At 46.8% G+C, this 27,126-nt stretch overlaps 1 protein-coding gene across 38 annotated transcripts in view; it reads right to left on the bottom strand.

Moving 5' to 3' along the window:
• The window catches only part of GPHN (gephyrin), a 2,801,546-nt gene that overhangs the window by 57,951 nt on the left and 2,716,469 nt on the right, over positions 1 to 27,126 (bottom strand). For all 38 annotated transcript variants that reach the window (XM_069638674.1, XM_069638676.1, XM_069638677.1 and 35 more), the window contains one exon: positions 8,591 to 8,694. In XM_069638674.1, the coding sequence (XP_069494775.1) occupies positions 8,591 to 8,694 (104 nt within the window). The remainder of the gene's footprint in view (positions 1 to 8,590; positions 8,695 to 27,126) is intronic.

The following is a 27,126-nucleotide window of genomic DNA, read 5'->3' as shown; positions in this document are numbered from 1 at the left end:
AGAATGCAGGACGTCATAGCTCCCAGGATTGATGTATATTTTCTCACCGACAGCCTGGAATTGATTTTCAACTGACCTGCCAATCGACTGAGCCTGGTGATCCTGTCGAGGGATGGTCTCACTAACCCCAACTGGGTCTCGAACTGTGCACCCAGAAACACCAAGCTTTTGGACGGCGTTAGCGAGGATTTTTCGAAGTTTATCGCAAATCCCAATCGTTGCAAGAGGCTCATGGTGTCCTGTAGACTCCTGTGCATCGACGCCGGGGAGGACCCCCTCACCAACCAGTCGTCGAGATACGGTATACATGGTGGCCTTGCCTTCTCAGCCAGGCTGCCACCGGAGCCAGGCATTTCGTGAACGTTCTGGGGGAAGATTTCATTCCAAAGGGAAGAACTGTGAACTGGTAGTGAGTCTGCCCTACCACAAACCTTAGGTACTTCTTGTGTCGCCGACACATCGGTATGTGGAAGTACGCGTCCTGCAGGTCCAGAGACGCCAGAAAATCCCCTTCTTGAACTGACCTGATCACCTCCTGGAACGTGAGCATCTTGAACTTTGTGTTTTTCAGCGACTTGTTTAGTTCGCGCAGGTCTAGGATGGGACGCCACGCCACTTTCTATTTGGCTTTTTCACCACAAAGTATCGGGAATAAACCCCTTGACCCCTTTGTGACGACTGGACCATTTTTATAGCCCCTTTTTGTAGCATAAGTGCTACTTCCTGCAGCAACACGCTCAGATGGGATAGAGCTACACACGCCGGTGGAATATGCGGAGGGTTGCTCTTGAATTGCAGGGAATGACCGTATTTTACAGTGTCCAACACCCATTGATCTGTTATTAGCTCCCATTCGTTGATGTAACATGATACTCTGCCCCCCAGAACGTTCCGATGCCCGTCATTGCTGGTCCTTACTCTGTTTATCCCTCGTCGACAAGTAACCTGCTCTCTTCTTGGGGGCCTGGCAGTCCTGGCGACGTTTAGCCGCTTGCGAAGCTCGCCTGTATCCCTGAGAGGAATATGCTGGCCTACCGAAGGGTCGGTCCCTCGATGAAAATCTGGAATTCCCCGATGCCCCTCTGAAGGGACGAAAAGACCAGAAACTCTGACCACTCTGGAGGGCCCCTCCGTACTGCACCTCCGGTCGGACGTTGGTGCATTTTAGCCATGCCTGCCGTCGGAGAACTACGCCGTTGTTCACCTGCTTAAACCCCGACTCTGCAAGGTCCACCGCGATGTTAATGGCGTGATTTGAAGCCTCCTCACCTTCCCTGACCAGCAACATAGCTGCTTTTCGATGTTCATCCGGAAGGTGTTCGAGTATGGGCGCCAACCGATGCCACATCTCCCTGTCGTATCTAGCAACTATGGCGAGAGAATAGGCCGCCTTCACTGTGGTAGCACCTACCGGCAGGACTTTTTTGCCGAACGCATCCTGGCGTCTAGCATCACTTTCTGGAAGGGTTGTACACTTGTGTTGAGCCCTTGCCTTTCTCGCCGCCGCCGATACCACAGAGTCGGCTGTTAGTTGTGAGGAAAGGCACTTGGGAGTAGAGTCCGGGGCTTTGAATTCTTTCTCTAGGCGACCCTTCATCGCTGGCTCTGAGAAAGGGTGACGCATGGTCTGAAGACCTTCCTTCCACACATGATCCAGGATGGGCACTGAAAACACAGACCTCCTCCTTTTACCCATGTGGTCGAAAAGAAAACAGTCCTTTTCTTCTTCTTGGGCCAGGCCAAAAAATTCCGTGAAAGCCCTGGCCATCATGTTGTGGAATGACCCGATATCGTCTGGGGGAGACGGCTGGGCTGGGCTCCTCGGGGTTTCCAATTCTGCATCGGACTCCCAGGTCGGATCCCTGCAGGGGGAAAGGGAGACCACCGACGACGCTCTGCTGCCTGATTCCGAATCCAACAGTTCCCCTTCCTCGCGGCGTGGGGCAGAGAGATTTGCTTCCGGAGGCTCTGCCGCGGGGGTTGAAGGTGGAGGGCGGCGAGACGGGCCCGGGTCGTCGTCGTCCGACCTGGCCGGAGTTGTTCGGGGCAGTCTGTCATCCAGTGTCTTCAGCAGCGTTTGCAGCGTGGACAAAACCTCCAATGATAAAAACGATTGTGGATTGAGCAGGGGGGTAGAACCTGGAATGCTCCTGGGGAAAGGTGTGGTAACTTGTAACCCCAGGTCTGCAGGGGCAGCTATCCTTTCACCCTCGTCTCCCGAGGACACCGACAAAGCCTCCTGCTGTAGAAGTGTGTCCGGCAAAATTGGGTCGTAGACCTCTGGACACCAGGCCTCTTGCGGGATATCCGTCGACGAAGCAATAGTCGGCCCCGTCATCGACGTCGTCGTCGCCTGCAATCCAGGAACGGTTGATGTCAACTGTGTCAGCGGCAGAGAAGTAGTTGACGACTGCCCAACCGTCGACGACGGTGGTGGTCGCAGAGGCTTATGCGTTGCTCCTGCCTTTTCTGAACTCGACCTGCGTTTCTCTGTCTCTCGACTCAAGGTCGATCTATGACGATCGCCGGAGGATTTAGATTTTTCTTTGACTTTCCTCGCTGAAGATGAGGACGAAGAGGCCTTCTTCGAAGAAGAGTCCCTGGAATGGCCTATCGACGATTCCTTGTCCACCGGTCGCAATTTCTTTACCGGGGGTTCCGATGACGATGAGCGGTGCGGGGCCCCTGAAGATTTTGACACCGAGGCCGCGCTGCATGTGGAGCCCACTTCCGAAGGCGGGTATGTCCCCGCTCCGTCGTTCAACCATGCGACAAGTCTGCGACTCCGATCCTTAAGAGTTTTCTGGGAGAAGCCCTTACATATGTCGCACAGTAAATGCAGTCCATATGTCCGTCCCCCTCGTAGACCTTCTTTAGTCCGCACGTAGCGCACAGGCGGAACAATGCTTTCCCCGACATTAGGAGAAAAAACCGCAACAGCACAACCTAACCAAGTAGAAAATACACAAGGTGTTCCCACTTTGGAGACGGTTGAAATCTGAAGGGAGCCGCGGGGGCGGGGCATTTATACCACTACGTCCTAGTGGGGCGTGCGTGCGCGGCCCAAAAGGACGTAGATAGGACACAAAAGTGTCGAACGTTTTCCTACGGGAAAAGGCTTTATAAGCTTACCAAGGGTTCCCAGCCTGTTGACGGGGAATATTCTAAGCATGTGAATCCATGAAAGATCCAATGCTGGAGAATTGGAGTTATTGTTATGTTGCCCATCACATGGGACGATCTCCTGCATGCTAAACCACTTTTCCCGGAATATAACCTCAGATTGCCTGTACTTTCATACAATTTGTAGCAATGGGATAGAGCATCACTTACAATGGTTTCATCCAGATGGACCAGTCAGCCTTGAGACTGGTCAGTGGAAGGTGTAATAGGGGTTCTCATTTTATGGTTTTCGTGGTTCGATTTTAAGAAATTATTTGATTAAGGACAATTATACTAATATCAACGAGAATGAGGAATTGGAGTGAAAATGTTTTCTTTTGTTAGAAATGTTTTTTCCGATATCAGTTATTTCTGGAACCATGATAGAGGACAACAATTGTGGACTTCCTAGTGCATGCCAGCCAGCCTTGAACTTTGGCTTAACACGACATGTGCCCTCTTCTTCCACATAACGTATTTCATATTATGTTTCTTCTGTCCTCAAACAATGTATAAATACAGTTTCACCCTATGATCTGTAAAGTTTGATGAATTTACTCTGCCAGAATGAGAGGTTTGCATTCTAAAAGGAATCTCTTTGTGGTCAGATCCAGTGTCACTGGTTGCTGAAATGTAGGACTGGCTACAAAACTTATAGTTTATAGTGCAAACTGTTCACAGTTGAAATACTGGCCGTGCAGTAATTTTTGCACACTCGCAGTGTTAACTGCCGCCTGGCCACCCTTTTGTGCCCAAAGAGCCATTGTGCTTCCTACAATTGTATAGCATGCCATCTCCTCCACCATGGTCGCCGTTGCAACAATAGGCACTGGAGTGCCTATCCCACACGACTTTCCTCTGCTGTGATTGGGCCCAGCAAACTTCTTAGGCCCACTCAGTGGAGCCAGCAGGTGGGAGCTTGCATCCCACCCAAGGCCCACTCTTAAGGCCCCTGCGTGTGCCTGTTCGGGCCTGGGAGAGCGCACAGGGAATACCAGCCCCTCCTCCCCCGCAACATCTCATGTTCAGGACCTATTGGCTCCATGGAACAGCCACCCTGTATGCTGCCTACTCCACTACAAACTTGTGCTCTGGTACTTTATTCTTCAACCAGGAATACTTGTGAGCTTTGTCCTGAACATTATGCATTTAACTAACTCGTACAGCTGTCTCAACCAGGTTGTACCTTTTTTTATTCTGCCTCATTCTTAATTCTTAACCAAATCCTCTGTCCTGATAAATTACTGTGTATGTTTTCATCCTCATTTTGCATTGCATTTCTGTGCCTTTTGGAAAGTCAAATCCTGGTGTATTTCTAACATCTCTGCACCCCATTTTGGATTTCATTTCTGTGCCTTTGGAAATTCAAATCCGGGTTTGTTTTAAACATCTCTGCATTCCATTTTCGATACTAAATTGCTTCCATTGCACCAGTTCTTGCTTCTCTGGCTACGAGGCTGCCTGTTGAGTCTGTGCTGTGCAATCCTTCCTCTATCTTCAATCCTATCCTCTGCCACACCTATGGCACTCACCATCTCCCCTATTCCAACTGCTATACTATCACCTATGCATCCCCTCTAACAAAGTCTGGAAGAAAAAAGCTTGAAAAAGATATCCTAACTGCTAACCCTGGCATACCAATCGCAGACACCTATGTCAGTGCAACCTACAGACAGACTTTTACTGATATCCTCTTTTCTGTCCCCTGTCCAGATCTATGGACTCTTCATCTTATCTCTCTCCTCTTACATCTTCACCCATTAATGTTGACAGTAGATGGGAAGTACTCTTGGCGGGCTTCTAATCAGACAGGTGTATCAATAATGTCTATCACAATGGCACTATCATGGCTTAGGGTCCTCAACCCAACCTCCTCTTCCTCTTTGATTGGTGCTTGCCGTCCCTCGTCAACTTCCTTTCCACACCTGATACTACTCCTCCTTTCTCTGTCCGCCCTCCTCTGACTGGTGTACCACGCCTCTGCACCCCTCCGTGGAAAACCTTTGAAGGCAGTGACCTCTTGCATCTAGCCAGGCATAATGCTCGTTCTTGCCATCAAACACTCTGCTGACATCTGCCTCCTCATTGAAGACCTGACCTCAATATCCTCGCTCTTACAGAGACATGGTTTAATGCCAGCTCAGCCACTGCTTTTTACTCCCTTCTCCCTGATGGCTATAAAATTATCTCCAAGCCTTGCCCTAACCGTGCTGGTGGTGGGGTTGCCCTCATCTTCCCTGAGTGTGTCCCTTCTTCCCTCATACCCACCCAGCCTTACTCTTCCTTCGCGAGCCTGGTTTACAAGCTGGTCATCTCTCCCACTTCCTCCTGATCATTGCCACTATTTACAGGTCACCTGGCTCTACCACCCTATTCCTCTCTGAATGGGCCTATTTCTCCTTCTTTCTCCTTACAACAACCTCTAAACTCCTTCTCCTGGGTGACTTCAATATCCAACTTGACTCGTCAATCATGGCATCCACTCTTTCGTGCACCTCGCTCTCCCTCTCCATTCTCCCCTCCGGCCCTCCCCACTCGGCTGGACACACTATTGATGCCTTCATCCACACTCATATTTTGCTCTCCTCCCCTCTCAGCACCCCACTTCTCCTGGTCAGACCATTCTCACTTCTCCTCTCACCTGGGACCTCCCTGCCGCCTGACTACACCTCTCCTAGCCCTGCCAACCTCATTCACGAACATCTGCCAGATGAAACTAGTGTCATCTGCTGCCTTCACATCTACCTTCACACCCCCTCTCTCCACTGCAAACTACCTCTGACTCTGCTCTCAGCAACCTCCATCTTGCCATCACTAATATTCTTGACACTCTTGCCCTAGTCATGAGGATCTGCCTGAAACGTGCCTCCAAGCGCAACACACGATACAATTCCGAACTTGCTGCCCAGAAACGGAACTTGCTGCCCAGAAACGCAAGTGCAGAGCTGCGGAATGGAAGTGGCAGACCTCTGGCTCACCCTCTAACAAACTGGCCTGTTCCAAAAAAAGTGCACACATCCAGGCTCGCGTCTCTGGTGCATCCAACAACACGGCTGAACTCTCTAAAATCTTAAAGGAACTAGCCAACGCTTCTGCAGTCTCCACCTCACCTCTTCCCTCCCAGGCCCTCTGTAATGCACTGGCCACACACTTCACTGCAAAAACTCAGGACATCCTGAGCACCCTCAATTCCCCCCCCCCTTACCTACCATCCCCCTTCTGCCTGCCTCTCCTCCTCCTCCTCCTCTCTCCCATCACAACTGATCAGGTCACCAGATTAGTCCACTCTATGAAGGTCTCCTTCAAACAGGTCTCCCCCGTTCCTCCAGAACCATGAAGGACAATATGTGCTATCTTGCCCCTGTACTTGCCGATTTCTGCAACCACTCTTTTCCTACTGGATCTTTCCCCTCTTCCCTCAAGCACTCCCATGTGTGCCCTCTCCTGAAAAAACCTTCTGCAGACCCGTCTTGTCCGGCTAACTACCGCCCCATCTGTATCACCCCATTCCTTGGGAAACACTTGGAGGAGCTGGTCTTCCCCAACTGACCCAGCACAGTGAACTTGTTGGTTGCCTACACAACCTTCAATCTGGATTCCTAGCATCCAGAGGCACAAAACTGCTCTTCTGAACACCCGTGAAGAACTGATTGCATCTCTTGATTCTAATTCTCCAGCTGTTCTCATTCTACTTGATCTATCCTCTGCATTTGACACGGTCAACCACTCCATCCTCATAAAACAGCTCCATTACACGCTAGGTATCTCAGAGCGGGCACTGGACTGGCTGACCTCCTTCCTCAATGATCGTCCATCCCAGGTTATCCTGGGTTCTTTCTCCTCCCCGACCTCCATTTCCACCTGTGGCGTCCCCCAGGGCTCCAATATTTCTCCCTGGCTCTTCAACATCTATCCTGCTCCGCTTGCACACCTGATTTCCACCTTCTCCTCTAACTTCCAGTGTTATGCAGATGACACACAACTCTTCTTAAAACTACTTCCCTCAGATCCTCTCCTTACTTCCTCCATCATTCCAGAATGCCTATCTGCCATTGAGTCATGGTGTGCCGCCAATGATCGCTGCCTCAATGTCAGCAAGACTGAGATCCTTCCCATTGGGACTCCTGCTCCCGCTTTCTTCGCCTCACTCTGGCCACTCTCCATGGGCTCTCCCCCTTCTCCTTCATCTGAAGCAAGAATCCTTGCAGTCATCTTGCCTCCTCTCTTTCCTTCCTCCCTCACATTCAGGACCCTGCCAAGAAGGCCCACTTTCAACGCCACCTCCACAAAGGAAACCTTCCCTTTCCTCACTTTCCCAAAGAAGTTCAATGTCTCTAGAGCTAAGGTCCTCTATAGGAAAGACTACTGCAATAGCCTCTTCCTTAATCTACCCTCTTCTTCTCTACAACCCCTCCATCTAATCCAGAATGGGGCTGCGAGAATTATCTTTGACCTCAAGCCCAGGGACTGCATTGCTCCAGTACTAAAATCTCTCCACTGTCTCCCAGTTGCTGCAAGGATCCAATTCAAATCCCTCTGCATCATCCATAAGGCTGTATGGGGACCACTATCTACAACTGCGTCTCACTAAATACTCTCCCTCCAGATCTTTACGTTCCTCCAGCACCAACTCTCTGTGTGCCAAGCGATTTGCTAAACAGTGAGCTGTTGGCCGATCTCTTTCCTCAGCTGGGTCCCTACAATGGAACAGACTCTCCCTTCCTCTTGAGCCAGATCTCCTCAAACTCCGGAAGCTCCTCAAGACCTTCCTTTTCACCTCCTCCTTAATCCCTCCCTCCTCTGCTAAAATCTCTTAGTTGCTGAGATTGGTGACTAGGGCCCTTATGTGTCCACCTGGGTTAGGCCTCCCACACCCAATCGCCTTCAGCCCATGCCTGCTCCCAACACTTGCCTTGGCACCCACTGGCCTGTGCTATCACAGGCCTGTGCTTACCTACTTATTGGCAGTTGATCACTCTCCCCAAGTCACTTAGCTGCTTACCCTCTAGCTTGCCCCAGGGGTCCTCCTAGCACTTACCCCCACATCCCTTCTCTCTGCACTTGCTGAATGCTCACAAAGCATGGTAGGACCTCTTCTATCTTTCATAGTTATATTTGCATTTTAATTCCCATGTTCCCTCCCAGCTGCCCTGTGGGCGCTTTGAAACACAGTTTACTTGATGTACAAGTGCCTTACAAATGCACAATACATAAAATAAATAAATAAAACACGGAAAGAGCAGAAGATGCCCGAAAGCGATGAGACCCATTTCTTAAAAACATAAAATCTTTCAGTTCAGTGGCAGAAAGAACAGTTGAAGAACCGCCCTGTAGGACTACAAACCTGTAACAGTGTCCTTTTGTTTGTTGCTTTACCGCAAGTTACATGTTTCAGAGGGTCCTCTAGTTGAAACGAATAGCTACTTACCCTAGCTTTTATGATAGTTGGACGTGGATCCAGGATTCCCTGCATCTTTCTAAGGGCTGGTACAACAAAGAGGTTGCAGGTGACAACTGCTGATACAGGGTTACCTGCAGGAAAACAGTAACTAGTTACCAACTGACTGAATCAACATGAATGCACTTTCTCCATCAGTTACCACTCTCAGAAGCGGATATCTGAACATAAGGACACAAAAAGGGGAACATTCGTAAAATAAAAGAAAATTAGAAAAAAAACCAACAACATTTTACAAAATAACTTTTGTTTATAACAGGTTCATCTGCAAAATGAATATGCTAGAAACAGCTTTGTTAAATTATTGCCCTTATACATTATTGCTGAAATGTTTTTATTATGTAATACAATTACTGCTTAGCACAGAATGCATCACAAGCTAAAGGCAAAACGATTTAACATTATTTTTTAAAAACAGACAAAATTGTAACACCCTCTCTACTGAGAATGAATACATTTAAAAACCCAATTCTGTGGGAAAAGCCAACCCAGGAGCATCTACAATCACGTTTCAGCCTTCAGTAACCGGGCCCTCACATTTCTGTCTATTTGTGGAAGACTTGGGGTTTCACCCTAATTTTAGAAGGGTAATGCAGATGGGGTTTCTTGCTCTCTGTGGCTAGAGAGAGAGAGAGAGAGACAGCTTCACCTCACTGATGAGGCCCAAAGAGGCAGACACGGGTACCTCAGTGGTGGGCGGTCTTTGAGGGCAGGAATAAACAGATCTGTAACTAGTTATTTCTCCTCTGGTAACGCACAATGGGCTAAAACATTTCATCGGTTAACAAAAAAAAAAGGCAAACCGTGGTAGCCTGTAGTCATTATTCTCGCCTTTGTAGTGCTGCAGCTCCTTCGAAGGTGATAACTTGGATTAACATGCGAGTGCTATGAATTCCATGAAAAGGATCTGCCACTCTCTTCCTCACTTTGGGAGTGGAGATCAGGACACATCATGTTCCTTGCTTTAAGACCATTAGAAATAATTGTTTGACTTGGTTGAATGACTAGCAAACAACCTACGACAAGGACATTTTAAACGTGTCAACATTAAAACACCCGAGAAGATAAAACTGTCCTAGCGGACTATGTTGTACAATGTCTTGCATGGATGCTCATGCTAATATGGACACAAGCATAGGAATGATCGATATCTCTGCACTTGCACAACATGGAGACAATAAATGTACATTTATCAGCTGGATAAATATTTCAAACAAACTACTTCTCTGCTTTGGTCGTTTCAGATTTAGAGAGGTTTTATAGGTAAACTTACATATGCCTCAGCATATGTCAGTCAGAAAAGCAAAACAACCTGTAGCTGTGAAAGAAAAGGCGGATTATCCAATAGTTAACCATATGACAGAGGCACATTAGATAACTAGTCCAAAGGTATGTTTATTATTTTGGTGTGAAAAGCATAAGCGTATACACAAAATGCCCAAACCATCAATTTATGCCCGCCCTTTTTTCACACTAACTTCTGCATATTTTATCCAATGCTAATCTGCAAATATTCCTGAAAATAGTAGAAATGATGGAGATTTATTCTGAATGGATGTTCACGATGACCTCCAGAAAAGTGAATGAGGAAGCCTGCCCAAGGTACATTCTTGTGGGTCTGCATATAAAACAAAGAATGCAATTTTTAACGATCCCAGAACATCTAAAAAAAAATTAACGAATTTTAGAAAACTATATATATGGGGTTGGGAATGGGAGTAGTAGTTTAGGGGTGGGGGAAGTATTACAAAAAAGGGGATGTTTTAGGGGGAACCCCGCCCCCAAAACATCGATAAAGAGTTTTTTAAAGAGGTTTTTTCCTTGTTCAAAATTCATTCTTTGTATTATCATGTGATAAAATCACATGTAACCCTTCTTGTGCTGTACAAAGACAGAACAAAAAAGTCCAAGTTTCCTTCTGAATCGAACACTGCCACCTATTTGCTCCTGTGGTTTCAGTCGGCGATCCATCTAAAGATCTAAAATTACTTTTTAAATGAAAACATTTTCCTCCGCTTTTCCAGCATGTTTTTAGTTCCTCCGTTAGGACCTGAACCCAGACAGTGCCTACAAATCAACACTGGAAATGTGTTTTATTTCCCTGCCCCCTTTCAAATGTATTTAACGTCAAGCTGAAGAGTGTTGGGCAGCGTTCCTTGTTTTTTGTGTAGCATTGTAGATTGTGCTACAATAACACTGAACCCAACATGGATTCAAAAGCCTTGATTCCCAATTAAAGAATTCCGTGGCACACATGAGTAATAAGAATAAACATAGGTGGTCTCTCTGCGCAAGCAAGCGACTGAACCAAGAAAGTTCCTATTAAGCATAGCGTCATTGTCAAGATCTACTAGTAGTATAGGTCAGCATTTTTTATGGTTCTATCCACACAACGAATTCACCCTGATAACATTTAATTACCGCAATATTGGTGCTCGTTTTGATCTGACATGCGCTTATACTTTGTTCTGGTCACAAAAGAAAAAAGTTGTTTACCGTAGTGACTACTTTACTCCTAGTCCTTAGTCCCCTTTCTTCCATATTGTATGTGCGCCCCGGCACGGGAAATGAACCAGATCCTTTTGCACCGCAAAGTATCTACCTACATTTTAAATTTTATTTTAGGTGCGAGAATAGGCGTGGGTGTGCACGCTGATTGTGCCCTACGTTAACACACATCAGTCCCCTGCAGTTGCTTTTGCTCTTACTAGAGGTGCTCTAATACTTTCAGGAGGTGACATGACCTGCACTTCGTAGGCTTCGACTTTAGATTACACCATCCATCTAGCAATCAATGCTTTAGAGGCTTGTATGCCTGGAGAAGCCCTGCCAAAGATTACAAAGAGAGCCTCGGTGTTTCTGAATGATTTGGAACTATCGCCCAATCTCCATCACTCCTTTCCTGGGCAAACTTCTGGAAAAGCTGGTCATCTCCCAGCTTAACCTTGATACTGAATCTGTCGGTAGTCTCCATGACCATCAGTCTGGCTTTAGAGCAGCCAGAATCACGGAAACTGCTCTCCTGAACATCTCTGAAGACCTTCTCTCCAACCTTGACTCCAACACCCCCTGTATACTCATCTTACTTGATCTCTCTTCTGCCTTTGACACTGTCAACCATGCCATCCTGCTCAACCGTCTCCAAGACAACCCGGGTATCACCGGTCAGGCCCTGGTGTGGCCGACTTCTTTCCTTTCTGATTGACCCACCCAGGTCCAACTTGGGTCCTTCCTCTCCTCTATCTCTACCTGTGGTGTTCCCCGGGGGTCTAAACTCTCTCCTTGGCTGTTCAACCAATACCTGGCACTTCTTGCCTACCGCATTGCCGCTCTTTGCCCCAACTTTCAGTGCTATGCAGATGACACTCAACTAATTTTCAGGCTACTTTCAGCCACCTCTTCTCCTCTCATCTCTGACTGTCTTTCTGCTATCCAGGAGTGGTGTGCCGCCAATGATCTCTGCCTTAATGCCAGAAAGACAGATTCTCATCATTGGCACACCCACTCCCTCCTTTCCGGTCACTCTCTGGCCGGCCTCTCTTGGCCCTCTTCCTGCTCCCACCTGTAAGGCTAAAAACCTCGGGGTCATCTTCGACTCCGCACTCTCCTTCTCTCCTCACATCTCTGACGTCTCTAAGAAGTCACACTACCAGCTGCACCTCCTTAGAGGTATTCTTCCTTTCCTCTCCTTCCCCCAGAAGCTCACCGTCTCCAGAGCTCTGGTTCTCTCTAGGCTGGACTATTGCAACATCCACTTTTCTAAATCTGCATGCTTCTACTCTCTGCCCTCTGCAACTCATCCAGAACAGGACTGCGAGACTTGTCCTTGGCCTCAAGCCCAGGGATCGTATCTCTCCAGGAATGAAATCTCTACACTGGCTCCCAGTGGCGGCGAGGATCAAGTACAAAACCCTCTGCATTGTCCACAAGGCCTTCTGGGGCCTGGGGCTCAATACCTTCAACTCTCTCTTCCTAAATATCTTCCTTCTCGAGCTCTTCGCTCATCTGCCTCCAACTTCCTCAGTGTCGATCGCTTCTCCAAGCAACAAGTTGGTGGTAGAGCTCTTTCTTCGGGTGGGGCCTCCCTGTGGAACAGCCTCCTTGAAACTTGTGGAGCACCATCTCTGGTTCCAGAAGCACCTCAAAACCTTCCTCTTTGCTTCTGCTTTTTCTCCGCCTCTCCTCTGCTGAACTCTTGACTATAACTTAAACTGTACTGGTTACCTGGCCACCCTCTGGACTGTTTTCTGTATCCCTACAGTCCCCCACCAGCACTTTACACCCGATGTCTGTACTTACCCTTGCACTTGTCATCAGCTGGGCGTACGCTTGATTTATTGCTTTTATTTATTCTATCTATCCCATGAACTGCACTGTCCCCTCCACACTACCCCCGCACTTTGCTCCTTCCCCCTCCCCTTGCGCGATCTGAATGACACCTTACCTAGTAAGATCGTTGTCTGTCTTCCCTCTGTTCCCCTTCCCTCATCGCGCCTTGAAATACTTGTGTATAGGCACGTTATAAATGCCATATCATATCATAACTGCTTAAATAGAACTTTAATGTTTCTCTGGTGTCTAGGCAGTGCAAAACCTTGTCAGCATATGACTGCAGGTTAGAAAGGAATGTGGGTGATACAATCTCTTAGTTTATATGAAATTCAGAAACCTTATGTTAAAAGGTTGGCTGAGTGCTTAAAATCACCATGTTGTGTGGAATGTTGTGTATGGTTCAGATGCTGCTATCGATTGAATTTCACTAACCCTTCTTGCTGATGTTAATGCCACTAAAAGAACGGACTTTAGAGACACAAATGTTGTGTAATGTCTGTAGAGGCCATAGGCTCGAATGGTTTATAATCTTGTCAACCCTTCCAGGTGCCTTTCGACGACAGGATTAGCTGAAGAGAGAATAATCTTGTCTAAATTCCTTTAAGCTCCTATGGAAGCTAGATATGCCCTGAACGCTTCTATCTGTACACCTGAATGCATTAGACAAGTTAAAAATAATAAATTATAAGCAAACAATTCTCGGGGGTCAATACCATTCTGTTGAGACCAGTGGCAAAACCTTGGCCACTTGCTCCTATACTGGGACCTAGTGGAGTCCTTTCTAGCCTTCTGAATAACGTCCATATTGTCTTCAGACAACTTTAGATGTGCTAGCTTTTCAGACACCAAGTTGCTAGGACCATCGCCTGTGGGTTTGCATGAAGCACTGTGCCTCCTTGTTGGGACAGCATCCAGTCAGATAATAACAGTTTCAAAGGTCCCTGATGAGCCATTCTTTTGAGGTCTGAATACCATGCTCTGCATTTGGTGATTACCTTCTGCATGAGACGGGTTGGAGGGAATGCTTAACAGTTCATTTCCGACCAATCTATCTGAAAGGCGCCTCCCTTCGAATTCTCTCCCGGGCCCTGCCAAGATGCAAACCTGTTGTATTAGGTATTGCTACTCGTCACAAAGAGGTCTATGTCTGGGGGACCCCACATTAAGAACAATTCCTGAAGAATGCAGATCACCATTTCCCATTCGTAAAAGCTCACTCTGAGTCTACTGAGCCTGCCTGCTTCTGCATTGTTCTGACCAGATAAATGAGCTGCTTGAAGCCATAATCCATTTCCTAGTGCCCTCTGCCATAACCAGAGGGCTAGCTTGCGTATGGACAGGTATTTAGCCCCACCCTGCTTGTTTAAGTAAAGCATTGAGGTTATACTGCCTGTGAGTATTAGCACCACCTTGTTCTGTTTCATGGGAACGTGAAGGACTTTAATGCTAGAAGTATTGCCTTCAACTCCAGATAGTTGATATGTCTCTCCTTGTCGCTTGGGGTCCACAACATGTGTATTGTTTGAGGCCCTAGAGTTGTACCCCATTCCTCTAGAGAAGAGTCCCATATTGTTATTGGTGCATGTGGTAAGGGTGAAAAGGAGCTCCAGTCAACAAGTTGGAGTCTGTTTTCCACCACAGGAGATCTTCCTTGAGAACTGCAGGCATAGTTACTCTGTCCGATTGGGAACCTGTTTCCTGATGCCAAGACGCTGCTAAATGAAGCTGCAGCCTCCTCATTTTGAGCCTTGCTAGTGGTACTGATAGAATGCAAGTAGCAAGGAGACCCAACAGGTGTTGATACCACCACAGTGTTGTATAGTTCTTTGCTACAAAGTGCTTCCCTGCTGCCAATATATCTTTCCTCCTCTCAAGAGTGGGGAATATTCAGGCCTGAGCGGTGTCCCACTGGAACCCAATGAAGGTAATCCTCTGAGTGGGGGTTAGCTCTGACTTCTTGGTGTTGATTGAGAAAGCCAAGTTAAAAAGTATGTTGATTAGGGCTTGTAGGGCCCGTGTTACTTCTTGTGGAGACTCCGCCCCTGATGAGGTAATCGTTGAGATAAGGGTAGACATGCTGACCGCTGTTCCTCAACAAATTGGCGTTCATAATTTGGGAGGACTTTGTATTGGAAATGTTTCCCCATAATCAAAAATCTGAGGTATTGTTGATGGGGATGCCAAACTGGTATATGCAACTAAGTGTCCTTCAGGTTCAAGTCACATAGCCTGCCTCCCGCGCAGAGGGACTCGGACGTGGGTCACCATCTTACATTTTTCTAGAAGTAAATAAAGGTTGAGTAAAGTTTGGTGTGACAACTCTCCAGCCTGCCTGGTTCTTCTTGTGCATAGCGAAGATTGTGGAATAAAACCTCTGCCCCCGTCTTGCACAGGGACACTTTATCTAACGCATGAGATTCTATCAAGTTCTCCACTTCTTTGATAAGTGATGAAAATCCTATCCGAATTAGCAGGAGGGATGCTGGGAGAGGAAAAGAGACCGGGGGCTGAAAACCTTTGGAAACCACTGAAATTAACCAACAGTCTACAAAATGGTCACACCACTGTTCCTTGTGCCGAGTTACTCTGATACCTACAGGAGATTTTTGCACCCGGAAAACTATATCATTGTTTCTTTGGCTCTGATGCTGAGGAGAGATAGGGGGTGAGTAACACCCTTTAGGGTTAGTTCTCTGCTGCTTCTGTCTCTGTACTAGGCAATCTATCAGGCTGCCCAGTTCTTCTTTATTGGAAGCCTCTAAAAACCCCAAAAGATCTTGATTTGCCTTCTTATCTGGGTTGAGTCTGTGAAAATGACTTTAAAGCAGGCTTGGTAATGTGGAAATGCCGGTCTTACTAACAAATGGCTGACACTCTGTGTCTACACATGTATTCGCCTGTAGCTTGGTATGCATATTGTTTAGGCCTGGTAGTAATGTAATTTAATGTAATGTAATTTGTCATTTGAATAGTGCCTTGTCCCACTGGTATGGCCTCGATGCACTGTTTGAACACCCTTGGGGCACCGAAGTCCAAGTTATGGGAAATTCATCAGAGGAGTTTAGAATGCGTGTGCATTTTAGCCAATACGAAGGTCGGTAGGGGAGGCCAAGTCCCTGTTAGCTACCATTGTCGAGCTGGCATGTGGATGGGTGCTGTGAGGTAGTCTGGAGAGTATGCGAGTACAGAAGACTCATATGGAAATTCCGGTCTGCACTAGATGTATTGATTCATTATTGTTACGGATTGTGTATATCACTATGATTTTCTGTATCCCATTATGATATATGTACAGACTGGCATGCTCAGGTCACCCCAAACTGCTTCTCCCCATCTCTCTCTCCCCCACCCTCTCTCCCTCTTTTACTCCCGCTCTCTCTTCTCCTCCTCTCTCCCCACCCTGTGATGAATCCAGTGGAGTCATCACTGATTGCCGGCAGTGACCTCCTCTGATGTGGCTAGGGGACGGCAGCCACTACCCGATCCTGACTCGGGGGACGAGGGGGCAGCGGCTATATGAGGGAGGATCACATGGAGGAGACAACCTCTGGGGAGATCTAATGGCTTCATGGGGTGAGACATGGTATTCCCCCATTTCCCTTTGAATATAACCCTCCCATATCAAATCCCCTCATGGCCTATTGTCATAAATCTACTCATCCTCCTATGAAGAATAGGGAAGACCTTTCCCCCAGACCTATAGGCCAAACTTCCAACTTTGGTCTGCCTTGTGAAACTGATGAAACCACCTTCTCTAGTCCCTCTTTCAATCATCCAGGGCTGATTTACATCATCCAGGGCTGACTTACCATTGAGAATGTCTATCCAAGTTAGTCATGAATTCAGGTCCTTTCCCACAATAACCAAAATACTGGAACACGGAAGGGGGAATCGGGCAATGCAGAGGGAAGGAAGCCACAAGCCGAGCAAACGTTCTAGTTGTTGCCCACATACACCCGTGCGTGGGAAATTAAATGAGTAGAAGCAGAGAGTCGAGGTCTGCTGCTGGCGGAAGAGAGCGGTCTCTCTCCGTAAGGATCGAGAGACTGAAAGGCTGAGACCGGTGCGGTGGAGCCAGGCGGCTCACCGACAAAGGAGAGAAGCTTCTGCACGAGAAGGACGCGCTGCGTTAATACCAGGAGCCGGTGGTAGACTCCTGGGCTTTCGCGGTGACAGAGAGCAGCGCTTCACTTAACAGAGCATAGAATGAAGCAGACATGTCAAGTGGAAGCCACAAGAGACAGGAAAACCAAGAGGATGCAGTCGCGAGAAGGAAGCAGATGGAAACGCTTCTCTGGCAGAACACAGCAGAATCCAGGAAACACCAACAAGAGCCGGCGAGTCCTCCAAGAGACAGCGGGACACTGGGACACTGTGGCGGCTCAGCAGCCACACCGAATGCAAGAAATTGTAAATAAAGCCACAAACGAGAAAGAACAAAAGGATTTATTGTTAAAGGGGGAATTGAACTACGAGCAAAACCCTTACAAATATGTGAATGCATACAGTGCAAGTATAAGTGAAACCCAAATAGGATACTACTATACATTATCCAACAAAGTATATGTGCAACCATGGGAGAGGGTGGAGACCCTGTATGAACAGAAGACCTGGCAGGAGAGTATGCCAGGCAATTACGGTAACCAGTGATTTTGTTGCAGGAAAAACAGAGTACAAAATATTGAATTTGGTTAATAAAGAGGGCAACAAATAACCACTAGACATATAAATGTCGAAATACAGGTAGAAATGTAGAAGTACAGGTGTGAGTTTTAGTTGTATAAAAAAAGTTCAATTAGACTTTAGTATAAAATAGTCTAAAGGGGAGGGGGGAAAAAAGAGGGTTAACAGATAGAAGTGGTCAGAGCGGTTCGGAGGGTGTCCCCCCGTAAATGGTATTACTAAGACAAATGTAGGTAGAAAGTAAGATGGATTAATGAAATTACATTCAAAACCAGCAAAAACGTCAATTGAATTATTAAAAGGTCCACTAAAAGGCAGTCTCAGACTATAGAAACAGACTGCATGTAAATATAAGGCTTGATGGAAAAGGTACGCCGTTATATGATATGATATATGATGAGTTATTTAGAACGCGCTTAATACCCAGAGGTTTCTAAGCGTGGACCCAGGGATCAAACCTGTGGTGCTCTGTAACTTCTTCTTTCCAAGGCGAGCACGATGCCCCCGAGCTATCCTCCCCATGAATCTTAATGATTGTCAGAGCGTGACATGAGACTTTTTGAAGCTTACATAGAAGCACAAGCAGACAGTCGTGTTGTAGGCAGACCAAAAACAGATCTGGGGTGCAAGCTCAAATGTGCCAAACCTCCAGGCAATGAAAGATGTGACTCCTGTCTCTCTGATCTGCAGCCACTAGAGCCAACAACTTGGGGAAGACCACTTGGGCCGAGGAAGGGCTATGGCATAAACTTTAAACTGGCTATGAGCATTTCCAACCATGAACTTCAAGAACTTCCATGTGCTGATCCATTCTAAGCACATGAAGTAGGCTCCCTGATGATCCTGACACCAGCGAACATGAGCAGCACAGTCTTGCGTTTCACAGAGGGGAGGAAAGCGACCAAGGGCAGCCTGGTCACCCTCGGCTCCAGCAAGTTGATGTGTTCCTGAGATTCTGCGGGAGACCATAGTCTGCTCACCATCAGATCGGACAGGTGAGCACCCCAATGGTTAGAGACAAAACAACGCATGTCTCAGCAAGTTCTCCCATATGGCTCACAACAAAAGATCCTGAGCCACTTGATCCGAGACATGTAAAAGGTCTGACACATGGCCCTGAAAATGGGACCACTGGCAACAATTAAGCCACTGAAGTGATCTCATGCGCAGCCTGTCGTCTGGCACCATAAGGCTCCAGGAGGCCATGAGGTCCAGAAGGCGCAGGAAAACCGAGGTCAGGACTTGTTCCTGGGATTGAAGGGCATTGTGACAATCCGAAAGGGGTTTGCCACTCAGTTCTTGGGTGGGAAACCCCTGCCCAGGCGAGTGTCCAAAACTGCTCCGATAAATCGGAGGGACTGGGAAAGTGAAACCTGAGACTTTTTTAAGTTCAGGAAAAACCCAGACTGTACAATAGAGTACATGTGTGGAGAAGATGCTACAACACTAGATAAGGGGAGCGAGCTTGGACGAGCCAGTTACCCAGGTACGGAAAGACGAGAATGCCCTCCCTCTCCTGTGACGAGCCACCACCACTGGTAGCAGCTTGGAGAAATCCCTGGGCACCGAAGAAAGACAGAGTGGCAGGACTTTGAACTGGTAATGGTGTTGGCGCACCATGAACCTCAGGTACTTCCTGTGCTTTCCGATGGATTGGCACATGGAAGTATGCATTGTGACAAATCCACAGATTACCTCACTTCTCACCTGGGAGAGCCCCTTCCCATGAGGGGATGGGAGAACCCTATGGGATTAGTGACAACTTGGGGAGAATGTGTTATCCCCATAGCCCACATAAGCCGGACACACCTTCCCGAGTGTACTGATGTCCCTTTGCCATAGAAGCAAGGTACAAAGTACTGAGACGAGGAAAAGTGTGGACTTCTAAGGGATTCCTTATGTAATGAGACGAGGAAGAGACCAGCTCTAGTAAACAAAATCACCTCCTCATTCAGGCATAGATGGCTTCCCACGGCCTCTGCCTAAATGACGACAAAACTGAGATACTGATCCTGTGCTGCGACTCCTCCCTAAAAAAACTCAGAGCCAATTATCGCAATTTCAACATAGATGGTAATACAATCAAGGTGGCGACCGAGGTAAAAACACTAGGCTTTTACCTCGACTCCACTCCATCTCTCAAAAAACAAATCAATACCCTGGCATCCTCGACAGCGTACACCTGCAAATTAATCAGGACTTGCAGACCTTACCTCTCTAAAACTAACTGCATCACGCTAGCTAACGCACTAGTAATGTCGAAGCTGGACTATTGTAACGCCCTCTATGCAGGAGCTAATAAAACCATCATAAATAAAATGCAAATCCTTCAAAATAACGCTCTTAGAGCAGCCCTTCACATACCCCGTAGAGCACATATTTCCAACATCAGGAAAGACCACCACTGGCTAAAAATCAGCGACAGAGTCCTCCTCAAGACACTTTCTCTCACCCACAAAGGGCTTAACAACACAGCACCTCCCTACATCTCGGCCAGACTGACTAGAAAATTGTCCAGCCACTACACCAGAGCTACTAACCTCTTCTTGCTAGAAACCCCTAGATTTAGACGATCCAAAGCAGGCGGAGCAAGCTTCCCTGTCAGAGCTGCCCAGGCTTGGAATCCATTGCCTTCTGCATTAAGAGCAAACCTATCCTACTCCAGCTTCAGAAGCAAGGTACTGGCTCTGGTCCAACGACAACTAACCTTGTTGCACCTAACTGTCGTGATATTCCTGAAATCCGGTTCCATGACCACTCGGCCCTTACCTTCCTACCTCTCTGCATACATGTACCCTTAAACATTGTAAACTTGTTAGCTATCATCTCTACTGTTGTACTGACATATATGTATTGTCTTGGATATGTTTCCTATCGTCCATATGCATGTAACCTAAGCTTAAGTAACCTTGTACCTGCTGCGCCCGGCTACCCCTGGTTTTTGTGCGCATTATCAAATAATAAACTAAACTAAACCAAACCAACTGACTCACTTGGATTGCTCAACATCAGTACTGGTATGAGGAAGAAACACAGAAGTATATTCCTGTTGCGGAATCCAGAAGCAGGAGCTCCTTCTATAAGTGGGCTGCCGGAGCAGCTCAACCACCTATTGCCGACATCCTGACGCATTGAGGTAAGCCAGTGGGCTTATATTGCCGCATCCGATCGGTAATCCTACGTGCTACATTCCACCTTTCTGCTGCTACATCTGAATTGCACAATTTAGATTTATTCAACTGGCCGCTCCACGAGTGCAACATTTGCCGAAATCTGCATTTATCAAAGTTCTCTTCACTTACAAACCACAAGGTTTCCATGTCCCAAGATGGCCGCCTGAGGAAAATTTACACCTCTGCCTCAGCCCTGGCTCCTGTGTGGCACCCACCTTATATAATATATAATATAACATTCACAAAGCCACTCTTTGACCGCCTAGACAACCTGGATGTCATCTACACAAATTACGCAGATGACACTCAGGTACTCATACCCATCTCAGGAGACCATGACAATGACACAATCACCCTCAACGCCATCTTCCGTGCCATCCAAGACTGGATGGTGCAACACGTTCTTTGCTTGAACAATGATAAGACCGAGCTGCTCATCATCAGCTCCCAACTCAAAATCGCCAAACTCAATCCCCTATTCAAGTCCTTCATCATAGCTGGACACTCAAAGTCGCCACCGAAGTTAAAACGCTTGGCTTATACATAGACTCTGCACTAAACCTCAACAAACAAATAAATGCTACCACCTCAGCCACTGCATACACATGCAAACTCATTAGAACTTGCAGAAAATTCCTTTCACCTGGTAGTTGCCTCGGCATGGCCACATCACTAGTCCTCACGCGCCTGAACTACTGCAACGCCCTCTATGCAGGGACCTTGAAACAGAATATCAAAAAGCTACAGGTCTTATAAAACAACGCCCTCAGGGCTGTGCTCAACATCCCCATTTCAGCACACATCTCTGCCATTCGACACCAGCAACACTGGCTACCAGTACAGGAACGCATCATGCTCAAGTCACTCACCCTCACCCACAAATGTCTCCACCAGAGGGCACCCTCCTACCTTGCCAACAACTTCACACTAACAACGCTCCAGACCCACCTGAGCAACACATCAGCACCACCTTGACACCCCCAGATTCAAGCTACAAAAGGCCAGGGGTAGCAGTTTCCCCATGTTTGCCAGCAAACTTTGTAACTCTCTACCTCTCTCTCTCAGAGCACAAGACTCCTCCTGGATCTTCAAGAAACTATTTAAAACACACCTCTTCACCAACAGTTCAGCCCACCTCGACTTGGTTCTCGTCTAGGTTTATACCAACTGCACCCACATGTATCCGAAAGCTGTCCATGTTAATTGTCACTATCTGTCCAATTGTAAACCTTCTCACCTACTGTTCATGTTGTATATTCACTTTGCAACTACTGTAACTTTCACTTACTGTCTGTGTCCTGTATTTCCTGTGCAACAACTGTAACTCGCTTTTTTCACTTAAGAAAGCATCCGGATACCTTCGGGCTTGATGCGCTATATAAGCGTCAAAATAAATAAATAAATAAATAAAGAGCACCTATACTGAACTGTCTAGTTGTCAGAGGATTCCTATTGGCCGAGCTTTCATTACAAGAGAAGCGGGAATTCTAAAAGAAGCCCCTACCTGGAAGAACCGAGAGAGTCAATACTTCTATGACGGAAGCAACAGCAGGGTAAGAGAAAGATACCTGCCTGCAGTTACGTCACCAGAAATTCTGTTGTGGAAAGGCTGGAGGGGGAGATAGGAGGCGGAATACCCAGCTGAACGAGGAGGCTGGAGCAAACTAACCGCCTAGGCTGCGCAGCCTATCAGCAGGGAGCCACTGTGGAACCGCTGTAGTCTCTGGGACGATCAGAGGAAGCACGGAGGCCACAGGGAGCAGCTACAGAACTGGAAGGACCAGGAGACGCCGGAGAGAGGCATCGAAGTCTGTACGCAAACGCAAGACACCGGTAAGCACCCAGAAGCGGGTGGGGAGACTGAGACGGTTGTGGGGGAACCAAAAGAGAGAAACCTTTGCCAAAAGGGTCTGAGAACGAAAGGGGCAAATACAAAAAGGGTCTGGGACCCAATAGAGAGAGAGAGAGAAGCCAACACCATAAGGCTCTGGAACCTCAATGAGAGTAGGGCACCAATACAAAAAAGGGATTTGGGACCCACGATTAAGAAAGAAGCTAATAAGGAGAGTCTGAGACCCAACAAGAGGGAAGGCCTGGCAGTATAGTGAACCAGATGTAGCTCCTGAGGAACTGAGAAGGGTCTGGAACCCACAGCCAATTAACAATTGCCTCCAGGATCATTATCATCATAATAGTAGTCAGAGTACCTGGAAGGGCAGTGAACCAGGTAGACTGTGAACCCAGTGAACACTGGAGATCCTGAAGAGCACATTGATAAAGGCTAGGGGAAGAGAGACATACCCCTAGGTCCTATGAACACTGTAGAACCAGCCAAGAGAAGCCAGGAGAAGAAAACCACATATGCTGGCATTTTGAAAACCATTGCAAAACTAAAGAAAGGTCAGGGAGAGGGAATCCTCCCCCTAAAGCTTTGTAGATATTAGACATTAGACACTAGTTTATTGTGTTTTGCTGGAATACACTCAAAGAACCTTTTTGGGACTTTTGATTTACACTCCTCAAGAAGACCAATTTGGTTTGCTTCACCGAGAACTGAACTTCAAATTGTTGTCCAGTAGAAAGAGCCATTCTTCTGGACTAAGAAGACCACCCCTCTTTCTTAGTTACATTTATAGTGTAATGGATGGAATTAGGCTTTTTAAACTGGACGGTGGACACTCTGCTTTAGACTGACATCCTAACAATTTCCTTAGTATTAGCTGAGGCAGGGAACCCCCTCTTAGAACAAGGGTCAGATAGGGTTTTCTCTTTTATTTGCTCACCAATAAAAGTACACAGCCAAATACATGCCACCTGTGTGTCAAGACTCCTACTTCTACACCCTTACAGCATCTTGAAGGGCCAGTGATACCAACTATTCCTGCAGATCGAGGGCTTGCAGTAAGAGCTAGTGTGACCATCATCAACTTGTCCTTGAGCAGTGACAAGTTCAGCAGCAGCAGATCCAGAATGGGGCACCAACCCCTGTCCTCCTTCGGCACCAGGAAATAAGTCAGCTGGAGAAAAGGTAGGCAATATCCTTGTTGGTTGGATGACCTGTAAAGCCCAAGCGTTGGAAGTGGTCCTTGACCATTATGGGCTGAGCAATGAAAGCACCTCCACGCGCACCTCCCTCTGGTGTTTAGTGGTATAGTCACTGAGGTTTTAAGGCCTGGGGTGCGGCAGGGATGGCTGCTGCAATCGCACCATCCCAGAGTACCTCTACCTCTGCCTATCGGGGAAGCACCTTCCCAGCATTTTTCCTGGGGCCGACCAACCATGGACTCTTGGGGTATAGGTGGGGGAGGGACGAAATTCCCCTACCGTGGGATGTTGACTGCGTGGAGTGCTGTTGTACGGCAAGCTCCAAGAACTTAGCTGTTGCCTTTGATGAGTGAACCTTTGCTCCAAAGATATTTTGGTCATCAAAGGGCATATCCGACAGTTTGGCCTCCTCAACATAGGTTGCAAATCCTGACCTCCTCAGTCAAGAGTGGTGTCTGACCACAGTGCTCATGGCCATGGACCTGCCCACAAAATCCCCAGCATCCAGTCCACATCTGGTGGGTTCACATCCTTGTGACTATGAAAGCAAATTCCTTGGTCAATTACAAGATCCAGAAGTGTACACTGTCTTGGATAGAGACCTCACAGTAGATATAAAACAGAAACTTGAAGACCTGTTAGATGCCATGGACCATGAATGGATCAATCATAATACATTCACGTTCCTTCTGAATCAACAACCGCGAATACCCAACTTATACACAATCACTAAGATTCACAAAGATGCTACAAATCCACCGGGCAGACCCATTGTGCCAGGTATGAATGGTATTCTGCAACCTCTGGGACAATACATGAACTTCTTTTTGCAACCACTCGTTCAGCAAACGAGCACATACATCAAGGATACCACTAATTTTCTTCAACTCCTCCAAAACGTGAACTGTGACACGGACTGTATCCTATTTACCATCGATGTAAAAAGCTTATGTACATCAATTCCCCATGATCAAGGACAAAAATCAGTTGAATGGATACTCTCCAACTTGCCAGAAATAGGGGCACATAAATCTTTCATACTTAAGTTAATTGCTGAAAATGTGTATTTTCAATTTAAGAACAAATTCTACTGCCAGATATCAGGAACAGCCATGGGGGCCACCATGGCTCCAACTTATGCCAATTGTTTTATGCATAAGTACGAAGCAGACAACGTACTGACAAGCCACAGTGGAGTCAGAAGATATGAATATGGACGAGGTTCATTGATGATATTTTCAGAATATGGATTGGAACAACCAGCCAATTAGAACATTTTGTAGAACATCTAAACTCAAAGCATACAATTCACCTATGCGTTATCCAATACAGAGACCCATTTCTTAGATGTACGCATAAAGTTTAAGACTACACTATACCGCAAACAAACCGACAGAAATAATTTATTACACCGTCTGAGTTTCCACCAACCGAATTTGATTAAGAACCTCCCATTCAGTCAACTATTGCGCATCAAAAGCATAGTCAGTGATCCGTCAAATTATCAGGAACAACAGACAGAAATGTGCAATAAATTTCTTGCACGAGGCTACACTCAAAGAGACATTAGTGACACAACAGAGAAGGTGGATCTATGGACATGTGAAACTTTGCTAGTGAACACCAGAAAGAAAGAGGCAGCTCCTAAACTGGTATTTGTTTCTAAATTCTCTCTACAAAGTCAACAAATCAAGAAGATTATTCAGAAAAACTGGTCAATACTGACGTGCGACACAAGGGCACAACACCTTTTTACTGAACCACCCACCTTTGCATACCAGCGCAGCAAGAATTTCTATGATGAATTGGTATTAACAAGACCACCAGAGAAACACCCTATCCGTGCCTACATCACCAACTGTAATTTCGTAACTAAAGGGAACACAATGATCATTCCCATACAGGCCAGCAGATTTAATTTAGGGATTACACAACATGCGATAGCTCTAATGTGATATACCTAATCAAATGTCCCTGTGGCCAACACCATGTGGGTAAATCTAAGAGAAAAGCCAAAACTCAGTGGAATGAACATCGCTCATGCATACGTAACAGAAAAGCCAAAACTCAGTGGAATGAACATTGCTCATGCATACGTAACACCAACCTCAACTCTGCAGTTGCAAGGCATTGGGCAGAAAAGAAACAACCTTTCACAAATTAGATTCCAGATGCTTGAGGTGGTGTGGACATCTGATTCCCATGAAGACATGAGCCTACTTTTAGACAAGAGAGAGACTTTCTGGATTGACAAATTGGATTGTCAAGCCCAGCAGGAATTAATGAAGAAATGAATTATGCCTGCTACATTAAAAAATACTGGTCTTAAGACCTAAACTCTCAGATATTCTTCTTAAAAACTTGGTGCGTGTATGGTTCTGTTTAATTTTTGATTTAATGTATCACACTAGAATAACAATGATGTCTAGCGATTACTATTATCTCTTGAGTTCATAGATCTGATCAGATGCCACAACGAGCTAACTTGTACCCTCATGCATCTTCAACTACACGTATTTTTCTGTACACTAGTCATGATGCATCCTTGTTGAATGTCGCTTAATCTCAAACTCTTCCCTCTAATACCACCTGGACCTTTGTTATTTAGCATAATTTTTCTTTTCCTCTTCCTTTTTATGTATTTGATTTTTAATATTTTGATTATTCACCTCAAGAGCATCTGTTACAGACGAGGTTTGTTTTTGCCAAATAGCTTTAAGATGTGGACTGGATGCTGGGGATTTTGTGGGCAGGTCCATGGCCATGAGCACTGTGGTCAGACACCACTCTTGGCTGAGGAGGTCAGGATTTGCAACCTATGTTGAGGAAGCCAAACTGTCGGATATGCCCTTTGATGACCAAAATATCTTTGGAGCAAAGGTTCACTCATCAAAGGCAACAGCTAAGTTCTTGGGGCTTGCCGTACAACAGCACTCCACGCAGTCAACATCCCACGGTAGGGGAATTTCGTCCCTCCCCCACCTATACCCCAAGGGTCCATGGTTGGTCGGCCCCAGGAAAAATGCTGGGAAGGTGCTTCCCCGATAGGCAGAGGTAGAGGTACTCTGGGATGGTGCGATTGCAGCAGCCATCCCTGCCGCACCCCAGTGACTATACCACTAAACACCAGAGGGAGGTGCGCGTGGAGGTGCTTTCATTGCTCAGCCCATAATGGTCAAGGACCACTTCCAACGCTTGGGCTTTACAGGTCATCCAACCAACAAGGATATTGCCTACCTTTTCTCCAGCTGACTTATTTCCTGGTGCCGAAGG

The sequence above is a fragment of the Ambystoma mexicanum genome, chromosome 14 (assembly GCF_040938575.1).
Source record: "Ambystoma mexicanum isolate Mex_15411 chromosome 14, UKY_AmexF1_1, whole genome shotgun sequence".
NCBI lineage: Eukaryota > Metazoa > Chordata > Amphibia > Caudata > Ambystomatidae > Ambystoma > Ambystoma mexicanum.
This window is presented reverse-complemented; position numbering and strand designations above follow the sequence as displayed.